The 14,062-nt window shown below is 43.9% G+C and overlaps 1 protein-coding gene across 3 annotated transcripts in view; it reads left to right on the forward strand.

The window, feature by feature from the left end:
* The window catches only part of RAB11FIP1 (RAB11 family interacting protein 1), a 45,068-nt gene that overhangs the window by 20,395 nt on the left and 10,611 nt on the right, over positions 1-14,062 (forward strand). Inside the window, exons 2-5 of one of the 3 annotated variants that reach the window (XM_007516695.3) lie at positions 7,227-7,675; positions 8,985-9,771; positions 11,080-12,912; positions 13,811-13,919. In XM_007516695.3, coding sequence (XP_007516757.2) covers positions 7,227-7,675; positions 8,985-9,771; positions 11,080-12,912; positions 13,811-13,919 — 3,178 coding nt within the window. Of the gene's footprint in view, positions 1-7,226; positions 7,676-8,984; positions 9,772-11,079; positions 12,917-13,810; positions 13,920-14,062 lie in introns of those variants that run through there. The other 2 variants (XM_060182722.1, XM_007516696.3) reach the window with 2 other exon arrangements.

Here is a 14,062-nt window from a genome sequence, read left to right on the forward strand (position 1 = left end):
GCAGGCCTGCTTCACTGCTTGTGAAGCGACTACCTTGCAGGTGGAGAGCTGGGGGCTCGAACTGGGATCCTTCAGCCAGTCCTTGAGATTTGTGCCAGGTGCGCTGAACTGCTGCACTACTGCCCAACCCCCTAGGGGGATTGAACTTGATTCCTGAAAGTCACACCTCCTGGATTTATTTATTTATTTATTTATTGCCTCCAGGGTTACTGCTGGTGCTTGGTGCCTGCACTACGAATCCACTGCTCCTAGAGGCCATTTTTCTCATTTTGTTGCCCTTGTTGTTGCCATTATTATTATTGTTTTCATTGTTGTTGTTGTTGTTAGATAGGATAGAGAGAAATTGAGAGAGGAGGGGTAGACGGGGAGAGAAAGATAGACACGTGTAGACCTGCTTCATCACCCATGGAGCCTTACACCGGTCCATGCGCTTCGCACCATGTGTGCATAACCTGCTGCGCTACCACCTGATCCCGTTTATTTATTTTTTAATGAGAGGAGAGAGAGAAAACAGGGCCACTCTGACATTTACAGTACTGAGGACTGAACCTGGGGCCTCATGTTTGTAAGTTCTGTACTCTACCACTGAGCCACTAATGATTATCAACATAGATCTTATTTTCATTATTATTATGTTTAACTGGAGCACTGCTCAGCTCTGGCTTTTTGGTGGTGCTAGAGATTGAACCTGGGACCACCACTCCTCAAGCATGAACATATTTTTCTCCCCAATGATGAGCACCCTCAAGGGAAGCTTACGTCTTAATAAACTCACTTGGTCTGTTTTCTGGCCTCTTTTAGTTACCTTGTGACTGATCTTAGCTGCCTGGTGTTTGGTTTAGATTTGCTTATGAAAATAAGTGGCAGTTGAGGGGGTGGGGATTAGTTCCACCTCCTAGTGGTGGTGGAAGTTTCCAAGGCCAGTGCTACTTTTAGAGCCCAGGGGTTGAACTTATATATTCAATAATAGATCCTGGGGGATAAGGTGGGGTGAGTGGGGCTTGGTTGATTGTAGTTTCAGGATGGCAGAGGACCTAGTGGGGGTTGTATTGTGTGGAAAACTGAGAAATGTTATGTATGTACAAACTATTGTATTTACTGTCTACTGTAAAACATAAAAAAATAAAAGAAAAATGAGCAAAAAGATAGATGATAGGTAAACAAATAGATTTTTAAAAAGGTTGTAGTTTCACTCAAACCAATTTTGAATCCTTTTAGGAAGGGAAACCTGGTCCCCAGAATTGTCAAGAAGTGTTTTTTAGATGGTTTCACTCATAGGTGGAATCTAGAGAACTGATACACATGAACTTGTAAAAGAAAACAAAGAAACAGAAGCAAGCGAACTGTCTCTAGGACTCCTGGAGAACTGTCTTTGGGAGATGGACGGGTGGGGACACAGAATTTGATGGTGGGCGTGGTGTGAAGCTATACCCTGTAAAAACGTAATCTTGCAATCTACTATGAATCACAAATAAAAAACAAGAAGGGGGGAGAAGTGCTTTTTGAAGCTTGGCATCAGCTCTGTACCCCCTGGAAGAGCTTCCCTGGGTGGAGCAGTGGTGCCTGTTTCCTTGCACTCTTTAGCCGAGTCCTCTCCCAGCTTGTAGCTACTCCCCTTTCCAGGTGCTCACCTGCTGGCCATTTACTAAGAGCTAAGCCACCCCTTCAGAACCAAGGCTACCACTTAGCACATGACTTTCAGAAAAAATCCAAATAATCTTCTCAATATCTAAGTGAGAAGTTAGGCAGATCATTCCAGGGCTGGCCATGGAAACATGTACTTGAAAGACACTAGGCCTGGCAGGGGTGAGGTTGTCTCTGAAGATCCTGCACCTCTTGGTTCATACATATATATTTTTCCCTTTTGTTGCCCTTTTTTATTGTTGTAGTTATTATTGTTGTTATTGTTGTCATCATTGTTAGGTAGGACAGAGAAATGGAGAGGGGGGAGAGAAAGATAGACACCTGCAGACCTGCTTCACCACCTGTGAAGTGGCTCCCCTGCAGGTGGGGAGCCAGGGACTTGAACCGGGATCTTTACGCTGGTCCTTGCTCTTTGCACCTCTTGGTCTCTCTTTCTCTCTCTCCCCCACCCTTCTTTCTAAGAAGGTTTATTTATTTATGAGAAAGATAGGAGAAGAGAAAGAACCAGACATCACTTTGGTACATGTGCTGCTAGGGACTGAACTCAGGATCTCCTGCTTGAGAGTCCAATGCTTTACCCACTGCACCATCTCCCAGACTACAGATCTTGGTTTTCTAAGAACCATCAGTATGTCTGCTATAGGTCCCAAATCACTTCCTCTTATCTTAGCTGTGTTCTTGAAATTTGGTTTGAGTTCTTAATGAATTTGCATACTGAGCTTGATATAATCTCTTTTTTTATCATTATTGGGGGAGTATTACAGTACAGTACAGTTATAGACACCAGGTTACAATTTCTCATTTCCCCATAATAGGTGTCTGCAAAAACAGTCACCCTTTTTCCACCATCATGCACCAGGACCCCAGTGTTCTCCTCCTCCAACCTCCTCCCATCCCCAAACTTTTTGCAGTCTTGTGATTTGAATGTCTTTTTTTTTTTTTTTTTTTTACCAGAGCCCTGTTTAGCTCTGGCTTATGGTGGTGCAGGGGATTGAACCTGGGTCTTCAGAGCCTCAGGCATGAGAGTCTGTTTACATGACCATTATGCTATCTACCCCTCAGTCTTGTGATTTGAGATTGACAGTAAACTATCAATCTCCCCCCCCCTTTTTTTATTTAGAATGTTCCTCAAAAAAAGTTAAATTTTTATCCCCCTTCTCTGTTAAACAGCTTAACAATAAACCACACCTCTCAGACTAACTTCCCTTCTCTGTATGCTATAAAAGATGATCCATAAAAAATAAGGTAGGAGTGAAGAGTGGGTATTTTTTGAGTGAGAGAAACAACTGTGGACTTACAGAAATGTTGAGCTGACTCAGAGTGTTGGTTATACCTCCTAACAGTTGTATTAACTACTAACTTGTACTAATTACCTAACTTGTTTCAATTTCTTTATCTGTAAAACGGGTATAATATTCACATCATGTCCTTCTTGTGAGTCTATTTAAAATTTTTTTAATTTATTTTTATTTTTTCTTTATTTATGAAAAGGAAAGACTGAAAAAAACATAGGATAAGAGGAGTACAACTCCACACAATTCCCATCACCAGAACGCCATATCCCATCCCCTCCCTTGATAGCTTTCCTGTTCTTTAACCCTCTGGGAGTATGGACCCAGGGTCATTGTGGGATGCAGAAGGTGGAAGGTCTGGCTTCTGTAATTGGTTCCCCACTGAACATGGGCATTGACAGGTCGATCCATACTTCCAGCCTGCCTCTCTCTTTCTATAGTGGTGTGGGGTTCTGGGGAATCGGAACTCCAGAACACATTTGTGGGGTTGTCTGCCCAGAGAAGTCTGTTTGGCATCATGGTAGCATCTGGAACCTGGTGGCTGAAAAGAGAGTTAACATGTAAAGTCAAACGAGTTGTTGACTAATCATGAACCTAAAGGCTGGAATAGTGCAGATGAAGAGTGGGGGGGTGTCTCTGTTTTGTAGATAGCTAGTAGGCATATTTTAGTTATATTCCAAAGGGCCTGTGGCTATACTAGCTTTTTTTTTTTTTTTTTTTCCTGAGCCTGAAATCTGATATGCAGGTGGATCCTAGTTATTGTTTGGGGAGATGATGTCATGGCTGAAAAAAGAACCAGAAAGCTGGATCAGGGAAGAGAGTAGCTCCCAAATATGGGAAAGGTGTATAAATATTGTTGACTGTAAGCCCCATCAATTTGATCTCATCTGGGGCCCATATTCAGTTTAGAAGCCTATGTGACCTCTGCATCCCTGTAGATCCGACCTCACATTCTTTGGCCATCAGTAGGGACATTCCAAGCTGCCCCAATATTAGGATCCATCTTCCTCAGGGGTAGCATAGAGTATGTTGTCCAGCCTCCCTTCAGAGGATGGAAAGTTCTCTACTGTTGTTGATCCAAGTTGAGGGCAAGGTCCTATGGGGGTCCACAAAGGGATCTGTTTTTTTTTTTGTTGTTGTTCCTGATACAGATGACCGGTAACAATGGAGAGAGGGATTTATTTGAGGTATAGGCCCATCATGTTTATTTGGGAATCTCAGGACTCCCTGAGATTTCATCCAGCTGATGGGGTGGCCTGATAGTGACTAAAGAATCATTGTTAAAGTGTGCCAGTCTCTTGCCCTTATTCACCTTTGGAAGACCTTGCTCTTGTGAGTCTTAATGAAGGAAGTGTCTAAATGTGCACAGCATCGGGTATGTTGTAGCTGCTACACAAGTGCTGGGTTTCTACTTCTTTCTGTTCCTTTCCTTGAAGTACAGAATGAGCTAAGCTAGCCGGGCACAGTGATCTGCCCTATGAGCAAGATAGACTGCAGGTGAAGGAGGAAATGGTGCTTACTTGGGCAAAATCATCATTTCCTTAAAGCCTATACATGGCCCACTGCTATTAAATAGGTCACTTGTAAGAACATAAGAATGTGGTTCTTACTTGGTGAGGGTGACACTGGGGATGGCTTTCTGTAGACCATGCATTTGGGGCTGTTTGCCCTGGAGTAGTCATGTGGCTAATCAGGTCCACATTCTTGCCATTCACCAGATAGCAAATGCCAAGGGCAGATTTCTTCTCTTTTGTTTTCTTTCTTTTTTCTGAAGTTTATCTTTCAGTGGGGTTGGACTGATATCACCTACCATATCTTGAAGTCGTGTGCAAGTGACCAAGTGAAATGCTTGAATAGTTTGAAGTGTTCCTTTTCCTGATTATTATGTTAGAGAAGAATACTTCCATTCAGTTTCTCAGGTTTTTTTAAAATATTTATTTATTTATTCCCTTTTGTTGCCCTTGTTGTAGTTATTATTGTTGCTGTTGTTGTTGTCAGATAGGACAGAGAGAAATGGAGAGAGGAGGGGAAGACAGGGAGGGGGAGAGAAAGATAGACACCTGCAGACCTGCTTCACCGCCTGTGAAGCGACTCCCCTGCAGGTGGGGAGCCGGGGGCTCGAACTGGGATCCTTATGCTGGTCCCTGCGCTTTGCGCCACGTGCTCTTAACCTGCTGCGCTACCGCCCGACTCCCAGTTTCTCAGGTTTTAAAGATGTATCTAATAAGAGAGAGAGAGGGAGAGAGAGAGAGAGAAATGTCAAGACTAGATCATCACTCTGGTTATATTTGGTACTGGGGATCAAATAGAAGGCCTCAGATTTGCAAAATATAAACTCTACTGGGGCCAGGCAGTGGTATACCTAGTTAAGCACAAATGCTACAGTGCGCAAGGATCCAGGTTCAAGCCCCTGGTCCCCACCTGCAGGGGGAAAGCATCATTAGTGTTAAAGCAGGGCTGCAGGTGTCTCTCTGTCTCTCTTCCTCTCTATCTCTCCCTCCCATTTCAATTTCTCTCTCTCCAATATTAAATAAATAAATTTAAAATTAATAATAATAGGGGCCAGGCAGTGGTACACCTGGTTAAGTGCTCACGTTACAGTGCACAAGGACCCAGGTTCAAGCCCGTGGTCCCCACCTGAAGGGGTGAGCTTCACGAGTGGTGAAGCAGGGTTACATCTGTCTCTCTGTCTCTCTTCCTATCTATCTCTTCCTCCTTTCTCAATTCTCTCTGTTTCTGTCCAGTAACAAATAAATAAATTCTACCTACTGAGCCACCTCCATAGTCTCTCATTTCTCATATTTACAAATGTGGCAACTGGGGAAATTGTTCAATTAGATAGATTCTCATGCTTGAGATTCCTAGTTTGATCCCCAACACCACATGTACTGGAGTGATGCTCTGTCTTGTCTATCTCTTCTTCTCTCTGCCTCATGTAAAACTCTCTTTCTATTAAGAAAAATATAGAGAGTATATCTTTTATTTATTTGTTTATTTATTTATTGGCTAGAAATAGAGAAATCAAGAGGGAAGGGGGAGGTAGAGAGGGAGAAAGAGTACACTTCTAGTACTGCTTCACTGCTCGTGATGCTTTCCCCTTGCAGGTGGGGACTGGGGGTTTGAATCTGAGACCCTGAACATTGTAACATGTGTGCTTAACCATGTTGAGCAGGTATATCACCACTTGGCCCCCAAAATTCTTTCATATGTCATAAGATTTCTAGAAATTGTGGTAAAACATATATAATAAAGTTTACCATTTGAAGTTTCATGGTATTAATTACATTTGATGTTTACACAACCATGACCATTGTACATCTCCAAAACATTTTTTTACACACTTTCCCAGCTGAAACTCTGTACCCATTAGTTACTTCCAATTCACTACTTCCTACAACCCCAGCAACCATCACTCTACGATCTGTGTGTGTGAATTGGACTACTACTGTATCTGCCTTCTATAAGTGAAGTCAATAATTGCCATTTTGTGATGATTCATTTCACTCTTTTAAAATAAATTATATACATGTATCTGTCTACTTATATTTTTCATTCCCCTCTGACATGATCTGTCCCATAGACTGTTGATTTTCTCTGAGATTTATGTGTATATGTGAACTTTAACCTCTAATTTGTTTATATATGATCTTTGCATTTTTATACCATAGAAGGAAAATACTAGTCACAGGAAATGATTTAATAGGATCTTTATTTTATCTTTATAAATAGTCCTTTATTGAGTCAAGGTTTACGATGACTATACACTAAGTACAGAATGAAACTTTTATCTTTGCTTGGAGGGTATTTTCCCCACAGTAAAATGACAAGTTCTGCTGTAATTCTCCCACCACCACCACTGGGGGGGAGGAAGGGGGGAGAGGAACGTAGAATGTGCATAAGAGGTTGGCAATAGCAGAGAGGAGAGATCAGTTAACAGGGATTAGGGGGAGTCGGATGATAGCGCAGTAGGATAAGCACACATGGCACAAAGTGCAAGGACCAGCATGAGGATTCCAGTTCAAGCCTCCAGCTCCCCTGCAGGGGAGTCGCTTCACAGAAAGTGAAGCAGGTCTGCAGGTGTCTTATCTTTCTCTCCCCCCCTCTGTCTTCCCCTCCTTTCTCCATTTCTCTCTGTCCTAACAACAACGACATCAATAACAACAACAATAAAACAACAAGGGCAACAAAAGGGAAAATAAATATGGAAAAAAATTAAAAAAAAACAGGGATTAGGAAGATTGTTTTAGGCTCTTCAATTCAAAGGTAACCTCTTCATCTTTCTCCTTGTAGGTGGTATACTTTGAAATCCAAACCAGGAAAGAAGGAGAAAGAACGAGGAGAAATTGAAGTTGACATCCAGTTTATGAGGAACAACATGACTGCTAGTATGTTCGACCTTTCCATGAAAGACAAGTCCCGGAATCCATTTGGGAAGCTGAAGGACAAGATCAAGGGGAAGAATAAGGATTCTGCATCGGATACAGCTTCTGCCATTGTGCCCAGCACAACCCCCTCTGTGGACAGCGATGATGAGTCTCCTTCAAAAGGGAAGAAGAAAAAGTCAAAGATTAAGACCTTGTTTTCCAAGTCAAATTTGCAGAAGACACCACTTTCCCAGTCAATGTCTGTCCTACCTACTTCAAAATCAGACAAAGTGCTTCTTCGTCCTGGGGACTTTCCGTCCCGATGGGGGGATGATGATGATGAAAATGAAGATGAGTCCTCTTCTGCCTCAGATGGTGAGTTTCTTCCTCCTCCTCCTCCTCCTCCTTCTTCTCACTTAGTTTTTCTTCCTGTAAGCCTAGAGTGCTTTGAGTTTTCGAAAAGACATAACGAATCTTATGAAAAAGATTTTCATTCAGTTCTTTAGTCATCAGAATGACAATAGAGGTGGCACATGCAGGGTTTCTTTCATTAAAGATAAAACCATGGAAGTTTAAAAAAAATCGTTATTCTTATTTATGTTTTAGTGATTAGTAGTGGTTTACAAGACTGTGAGATTACAGGGTTTAGTTCCACACTTCACCCACCACCAAAGCTATGTGCCCCCATCCTCCCAAAGAAAACCACCATAGTTCTCAGAGTCTTAGAGACAGTTTTAAAACCACAGGACTTTACAGTCATCTTGCTACTTTATGCAACTCATCTAGTATTTATTGAGCTCCTAGTAATGCACTTAACCCTAATGGGAAAACATCACTCTGGTCCATGTGCTGCTGGAGTTTGAACTTGGGACCTCATGCTTGAGAATCCAGTGCCTTATCCACTGTACCACCTCCCAGACCACAGTGCCTAAGTCTTTATTATTTTTTTCCCCAACCAGAGCACTGCTTAGCTCTGACCTCTGGTGGTACCTGGGATTGAGCTTGGGATCTTTGGTGCCTCGAGCATAAAAATCTGTTACATAACCATTATATTATTTCCCCAACCCTGAATCCCCACTGTTGACCAGATTCTGCTACTCTACCAAAAGCACTGCCCTTTTCTTGGTTTCATGCCAATTTTCCCAATATTTCCTTCTGTTGTTTGGGCTGGATAATTCTTCATTGTGGGTGGGAGCTTCCCTGTGTTTTGTGTGATTTTGGGCAGCATTTACCTATTAAATACTTTCATGCAGAAGTATATTCTGACAGGGACATATGCCCTTTCAGTTGCAAAATCACTCAGTTAATTTATTAAAGACATTAAAAAAAAAATCAGAGATAGAGAAGCAGAGAGGGAGAGACAAAGTGAAAAAGACCACAGCACAGAAACTTAACTTTAGTGGAGTGGGGATGCAACTTGGACCTGGGTCATGCACATGGCAAAGCAGTGTACTGTTTCCAAGAGAGCTGTCTCACCAGGCCTCACTTAATTTCTCTTTTCTTGATAGTATTCATTTATTTTACCAGAGCAATTTTCTGCTCTGGCTTATGGTGGTGTACGGGGTTGAACCTGGAACTTTGGAGGTCAGGCACCAAAGTCTTTTTGCATAACCATTATGTTATCTTCCCCCAACCCCTCACTTGAATGTCTTACTCCTTTTCTGTTCTTTGTTTCTCCCCATAGTCATGTCTCACAAGAGAACAGCAAGTGCAGATCCCAAGCAGCTCAGCCAGATGAACTTCACCCTTCCCAGAAAGGATGGACTCTCCTTTCTTGGTGGCCTTCGATCTAAGAATGATGTTCTTTCCCGCTCTAATGTCTGTATCAATGGCAACCATGTTTACATGGAGCAACCGGAAGCCAAGAGTGAGACCAAGGACAGCTCCCCTTCCTCCTCCCCCTCCCCCTCCCCCCAGGGTTTCAGGAAGAAGCATTTGTTCTCATCTACAGAAAACCTGGCTGCTCGGTCTTGGAAGGAACCTGGGGAAGGAGGTACAATTTCTTCTGACAAGCGACCCTCCGAGTCTTCCACACAGGATTCTCTGAAATCCACATCTCTGCCATCCCACTGGCCACCGGTCAGCAGTGATTTGCGGGAAAGCACAGCTATGTCCAACTTGGAGACTGTAAAAGAAACCAAAGAGAGCAAGAAGCCAGAGAGCAAGAAGTCCTCTTTGCTTTCTCTGGTAACAGGAAAGAAGGACACATCTAAGGGTGGTGAAGGCGAAAGTCCTCCTTCCCTCTTGGGGAAGGAGAAGGAAGTCAAACCAAGGGAGGACAGGCCTGTTGAAGATGTTGTAAGAAGACACGAGCAAGATCCCACGGCAGTGGTCTCCAGACAGGGTAGATCCCTGAATCCCTTTGAAGAAGTGCAGACCAGAGAACCAGAAGTGAGCCCAGAGTCCAAGTTAGAACCTGCGCTGCCTGTGGCTTCTGCAAGGGCTCTCCAGACCAAGGCTGTCAAACCTCGGTGAGTCTGGGCCCTTCTTATACAGGGGCCTTTCTCCTTCACCGTTCGTGGCTACCAATAAGGCCTACTATTAGAGCAAAATCCCCCTTGCTATTCCTATTTGCACAAAAAGTTGATTAGTCTAATTTATGTCTTTTAACTAGCTTCCTATTGCCTACCTGGACCATCCTTCATGAATCACAGTGATGTGTCCCAGCCCAAGCCTACTGCCAGCAAGCCTGGTCTGTCCCTGTCAGTAAGATAATCTGACCCCAGTGGAATGTCAATATTTGTAGTAGATTCTAAGTATTATAAGTCGAGAATGCTAGATTTTGTCTATGGTATGTGCCAAACAAGCACTTTTTTAAGTGCTTATCACACATTTCCCTTTGAGGCAGATCCTATCTATTCCTCTTTGTACTTTGACACTGGTTTAGTGGCATAAGAGACCCTTGATCCTCTCTTGAGTGTGCCTGTGGCAGTTCTCTGTGTCTTTACTCTATACCTTGTTGCCAGGGCCTGAGTGAGTCTGGGGAGTTTCTCTTTTTCAGCATGACTCATATTCACACTAACAACATTTCTGTGGTGTGGGGTGGGAGACTTTTTTTTTGAGATTCTGTTCACTTTGATTACATACACACACACACACACACACACACACACACACACACACACACACACCCCCAAAACTTTTGTCCTTTGCCTTGTGGCACATCTTTTCCTGCTTTAAACATCTTGAATTATTTTCCTTATCACTGAAGGAAACTGCAGGCTGTCGTCTTATCTGCCCTCTTTCTGTTTCTGTTGCCTCAGCCTTTTGTGTGGCAGATGTACTTGATGATAAAAGCATCTCTTGTATGTTAAGTGTTAGTGTTCTTTCTTTAGCTTCTTTTTAAAAATATTTTATTTATTTATTTATTTATTCCCTTTTGTTGCCCTTGATGTTTCATTGTTGTAGTTATTATTGTTGTTGTTATTGATGTCATCATTGTTGGATTGGACGGAGAGAAATGGAGAGAGGAAGGGAGGCAGAGAGGGGGAGAGAAAGTTAGACACCTGCAGACCTGCTTCACCGCGACTTCCCGCAGGTGGGAAGCCAGGGGCTCGAACAAGAACCTTACACCGGTCCTTGTGCTTTGCACCACCTGTGCTTAACCCGCTGCGCTACTGCCCGACTCCCTTTCTTTAGCTTCTTAAGATACTGCCCCAAATAGAAGAAAGATTTCCCCCTATTTTTAACAACTTTATTTGGACTTTTTTTTTTTTTTCTCCTGCCTCTCACCATGCGTCTGCAACTGACCTGCAGATTTTATTTTGTCCCTTTTGCAGACTGGAAGTGTCTCCAGAGGCTCAACCCACAGCCAGGCTTCTATCTCCCCCTGACTTGCCTCTCTTTTTCTCAGCTTTGTCTTCCAGTTCTGGTCAGACACCTGTCCTTTCTAAACTGGGGCAAGATCCAGAGACACCGTCCTCTGAATGTCCCTCTGTCTTTTCCTCTTTCCCCTCTCCCATAGCAGCTCCCATTTCTACATCCACTCCAATCGAAGCCTGGCCTTCCACAGACAAAGACCAGGCCAGTTCTGAAGAACCCTCTTTGCTTCTCAAGGCAGAATTGCAAAAGGAGAGTTTGCCACAAGCTCCATGTACCATTTCTCGTGCTTTGGGTTCCTTTTCCAAAGACTCATCCACTCCCATGTGTGATGGGGTGGAAGATTCTCCAGTGAAGAAGGCTGGTGAGATAAAAACAGAGAAGAGCACTGGCAGCGACTCAGAAAAACCTCTTCTGGATCAACCTGAAGTGGAACAGAAAAAAGAACTGCTGGAGTTGCCTCTCAAAAAGAAAAAGTACACTCCTTCATCTGTAGAAGTCCAAGAAATAGCATCTTCCCTTTCAGTCAGAAATGGTGGACATATGAATTCATCTGGGAAGCATGTGCTGGGGAATGACACAGAGAGGAAGTCGAGCTCTTTTGTAGAGAACAGCAATAGGTCTGGCGAGTTGGCTGCTATAACTGAAGAAGTGACACCCCCTCTCCTGGTAAGAGAAGCAGCCCCCCCACTTGACACTGTGACTCAGAAACATGAAGAGGCAGGTCTGAATGTCAGTGAGGTCCAAAAGAAAACAAAAAAACGTGTGTCGTTTTCTGAACAGCTCTTTACCGAAGAGGAGGTAGAGAAGCTCCCTGGATTGGACAAGGAGGACAAAAGTAACCAAGAGGACAGAGGCACTGTTACCAGAAACGTATCTGAGGAAGAGTCTTCTGAGTGTCTCCACACACGAGTCTCAGAGAGAGAAGTAATGACTAAATCCACACCTGTGGTGGGTCTCCTTCCTTGTCCCTCTCATGAGGAAAGTCTGTCAGAAGGCCAAGAGAGTAGTGAGACCAGCTTAGGGAAAGATGGTCCACTCTTTAGTGTTGAAGGGGATGATGCCCGGATGGCCCAGAATCAGAGCAAGGCCAGTGACCATGAAGGCTTACTGTCTGACCCCTTGAGTGACCTCCAGTTGGCCTCTGATGTTATATCTCCAGGCATGGCTGATCTGGACTTAAGTCTCCCTTCTATTCCTGAAGTCCCATCCGATGATGAAAGAATAGATCAAGTTGAAGGTGACAGAGATGCAGCAGAGGTGGCCATTCCAGAAGCAGAGCTTTCTTCCCCTACTGTGTGTCCCGAGAAGGACAAGGAGTCAAGTGGCAAGGCAGATGGGCTGGTCATGCCCCCAGGGAGTCCCAGGGAATGCAGGCCAGAAGCACCCGAAACATCTTCTATGGCTTCTTCAGAAGTTCTGGGGACTCATAAAGCAGGCCTTGGCTTAGGCTCAAGTCTGGCTAAACAGCCACTAGGGCCCAACTACGGCAAGGAAGAAAAACTGCTGGGAAGCGGGAGGCCCAATCACCTTTCTGACCTGGTCCTGGATTCTACTGGATCTAATCTGTCCTTTTCTGAGCCCTTTTCTGCCACACATTCTTTCCCTCACTCTCCACATTCTGACACTCACCACACCCGCACAACAGAGTCTCAAAAAAAAGCGACAGCAGAGGGCTCCGCTGGTAAAGTGGAAAGTTCTGGGAAGAAGAAGCCACTTCTTCAGGCCTGGGTTTCACCCTCGGAGGCACATCCAGGCTCAGCTCAACCGAGCACTGGGTCAGCCAAGCACAGGTGAGAGATGGGGGGAGACGGTCTTCTTAACTGTGAGTGGTGCCACTGCCTTGCTTTTTACTCACAGGGGTTGTGACTCTGACTGCACAGGTGCTCTGATGGTATGACCCACTTGTTTTGCTGGTGAGACTTGATTTTTTAGGATTATCCTTCCCTGTGGGTTGAGTTCCTCAAGACACTTCTGAATGTGTAGCAAGATTATAGTAGTCATCTTCAAAAGAAGTTTTAGGGATTCTTCTGCTCAGTCAGATCTGGACCCCTCCAATTGCTCCAAGGTGATCAGTACCATAATGGACTCAGAAGTCCACTGAGATTGAGTAGTCAGGGACCTCATGGTGTTAAACCTCCTATTCAGTGTGAAGCTGCCATGTTTCTTCTGATGTCTATTGATTGATTGATTTTAATGAAAGAGTTATAGCGAGAAAGACACAGGAAGAGAGAGAGCAGAATATTGCTCAGCTCTGGTTTATGTTAATTCTGAGGATTGAACCTGGAATCTCAGGCATGAAAGTCTTTTGCATAACCACTATGCTCTCTCCCCAGTCCATGAATTCTGTCTTTACTGCTGAGGAACAGAAGGCTCTGCATGCTCTCCCAGGGTGGAGTCTTAGATTGTAAATGACACCGAGAGTAAGAGACTTCTCTTGAATGTTCTCCTGACATTCCTAATGAGAACAAGGGTTTGGTGAGATGATGAGGATGCCTGGCTGAGGGCGCGCTTTGGGACTGTGTGTGTGGTCTTTCACAGGGACTGTTGGTGTGAGCTGGACCCATGACATGAACAGAACATGCCCTCACTCTCTCTTATCTGTCTTGCTAGCTGTCATCTTTGAGATGTAGAGTTCATTGGTTCTGCCATAACAGAAAGGTCTAAGGATCCTTTTCCCTTTGTTTTCAGACTTCATCCTGTGAAGCCAATGAACACAACAGCCACGAAGATTGCCAACTCCAGTTTGGGAACAGCCACCATCATCAGTGAGAACTTGATCAATGAAGCCATAATGAAGGTATGTTTTCTTTTTTAAAATTTTTAAAAATATTTATTTATTTCCTTTTGTCAACCTTGTTTTATTGTAGTTATTGTTGTTATTGATGTCATCGTTGTTGGATAGGACAGAGAGAAGTGGAGAGAGGAGGGGAAGACAGAGAG

This window comes from Erinaceus europaeus, chromosome 2 (genome assembly GCF_950295315.1).
Source record: "Erinaceus europaeus chromosome 2, mEriEur2.1, whole genome shotgun sequence".
Lineage (NCBI taxonomy): Eukaryota > Metazoa > Chordata > Mammalia > Eulipotyphla > Erinaceidae > Erinaceus > Erinaceus europaeus.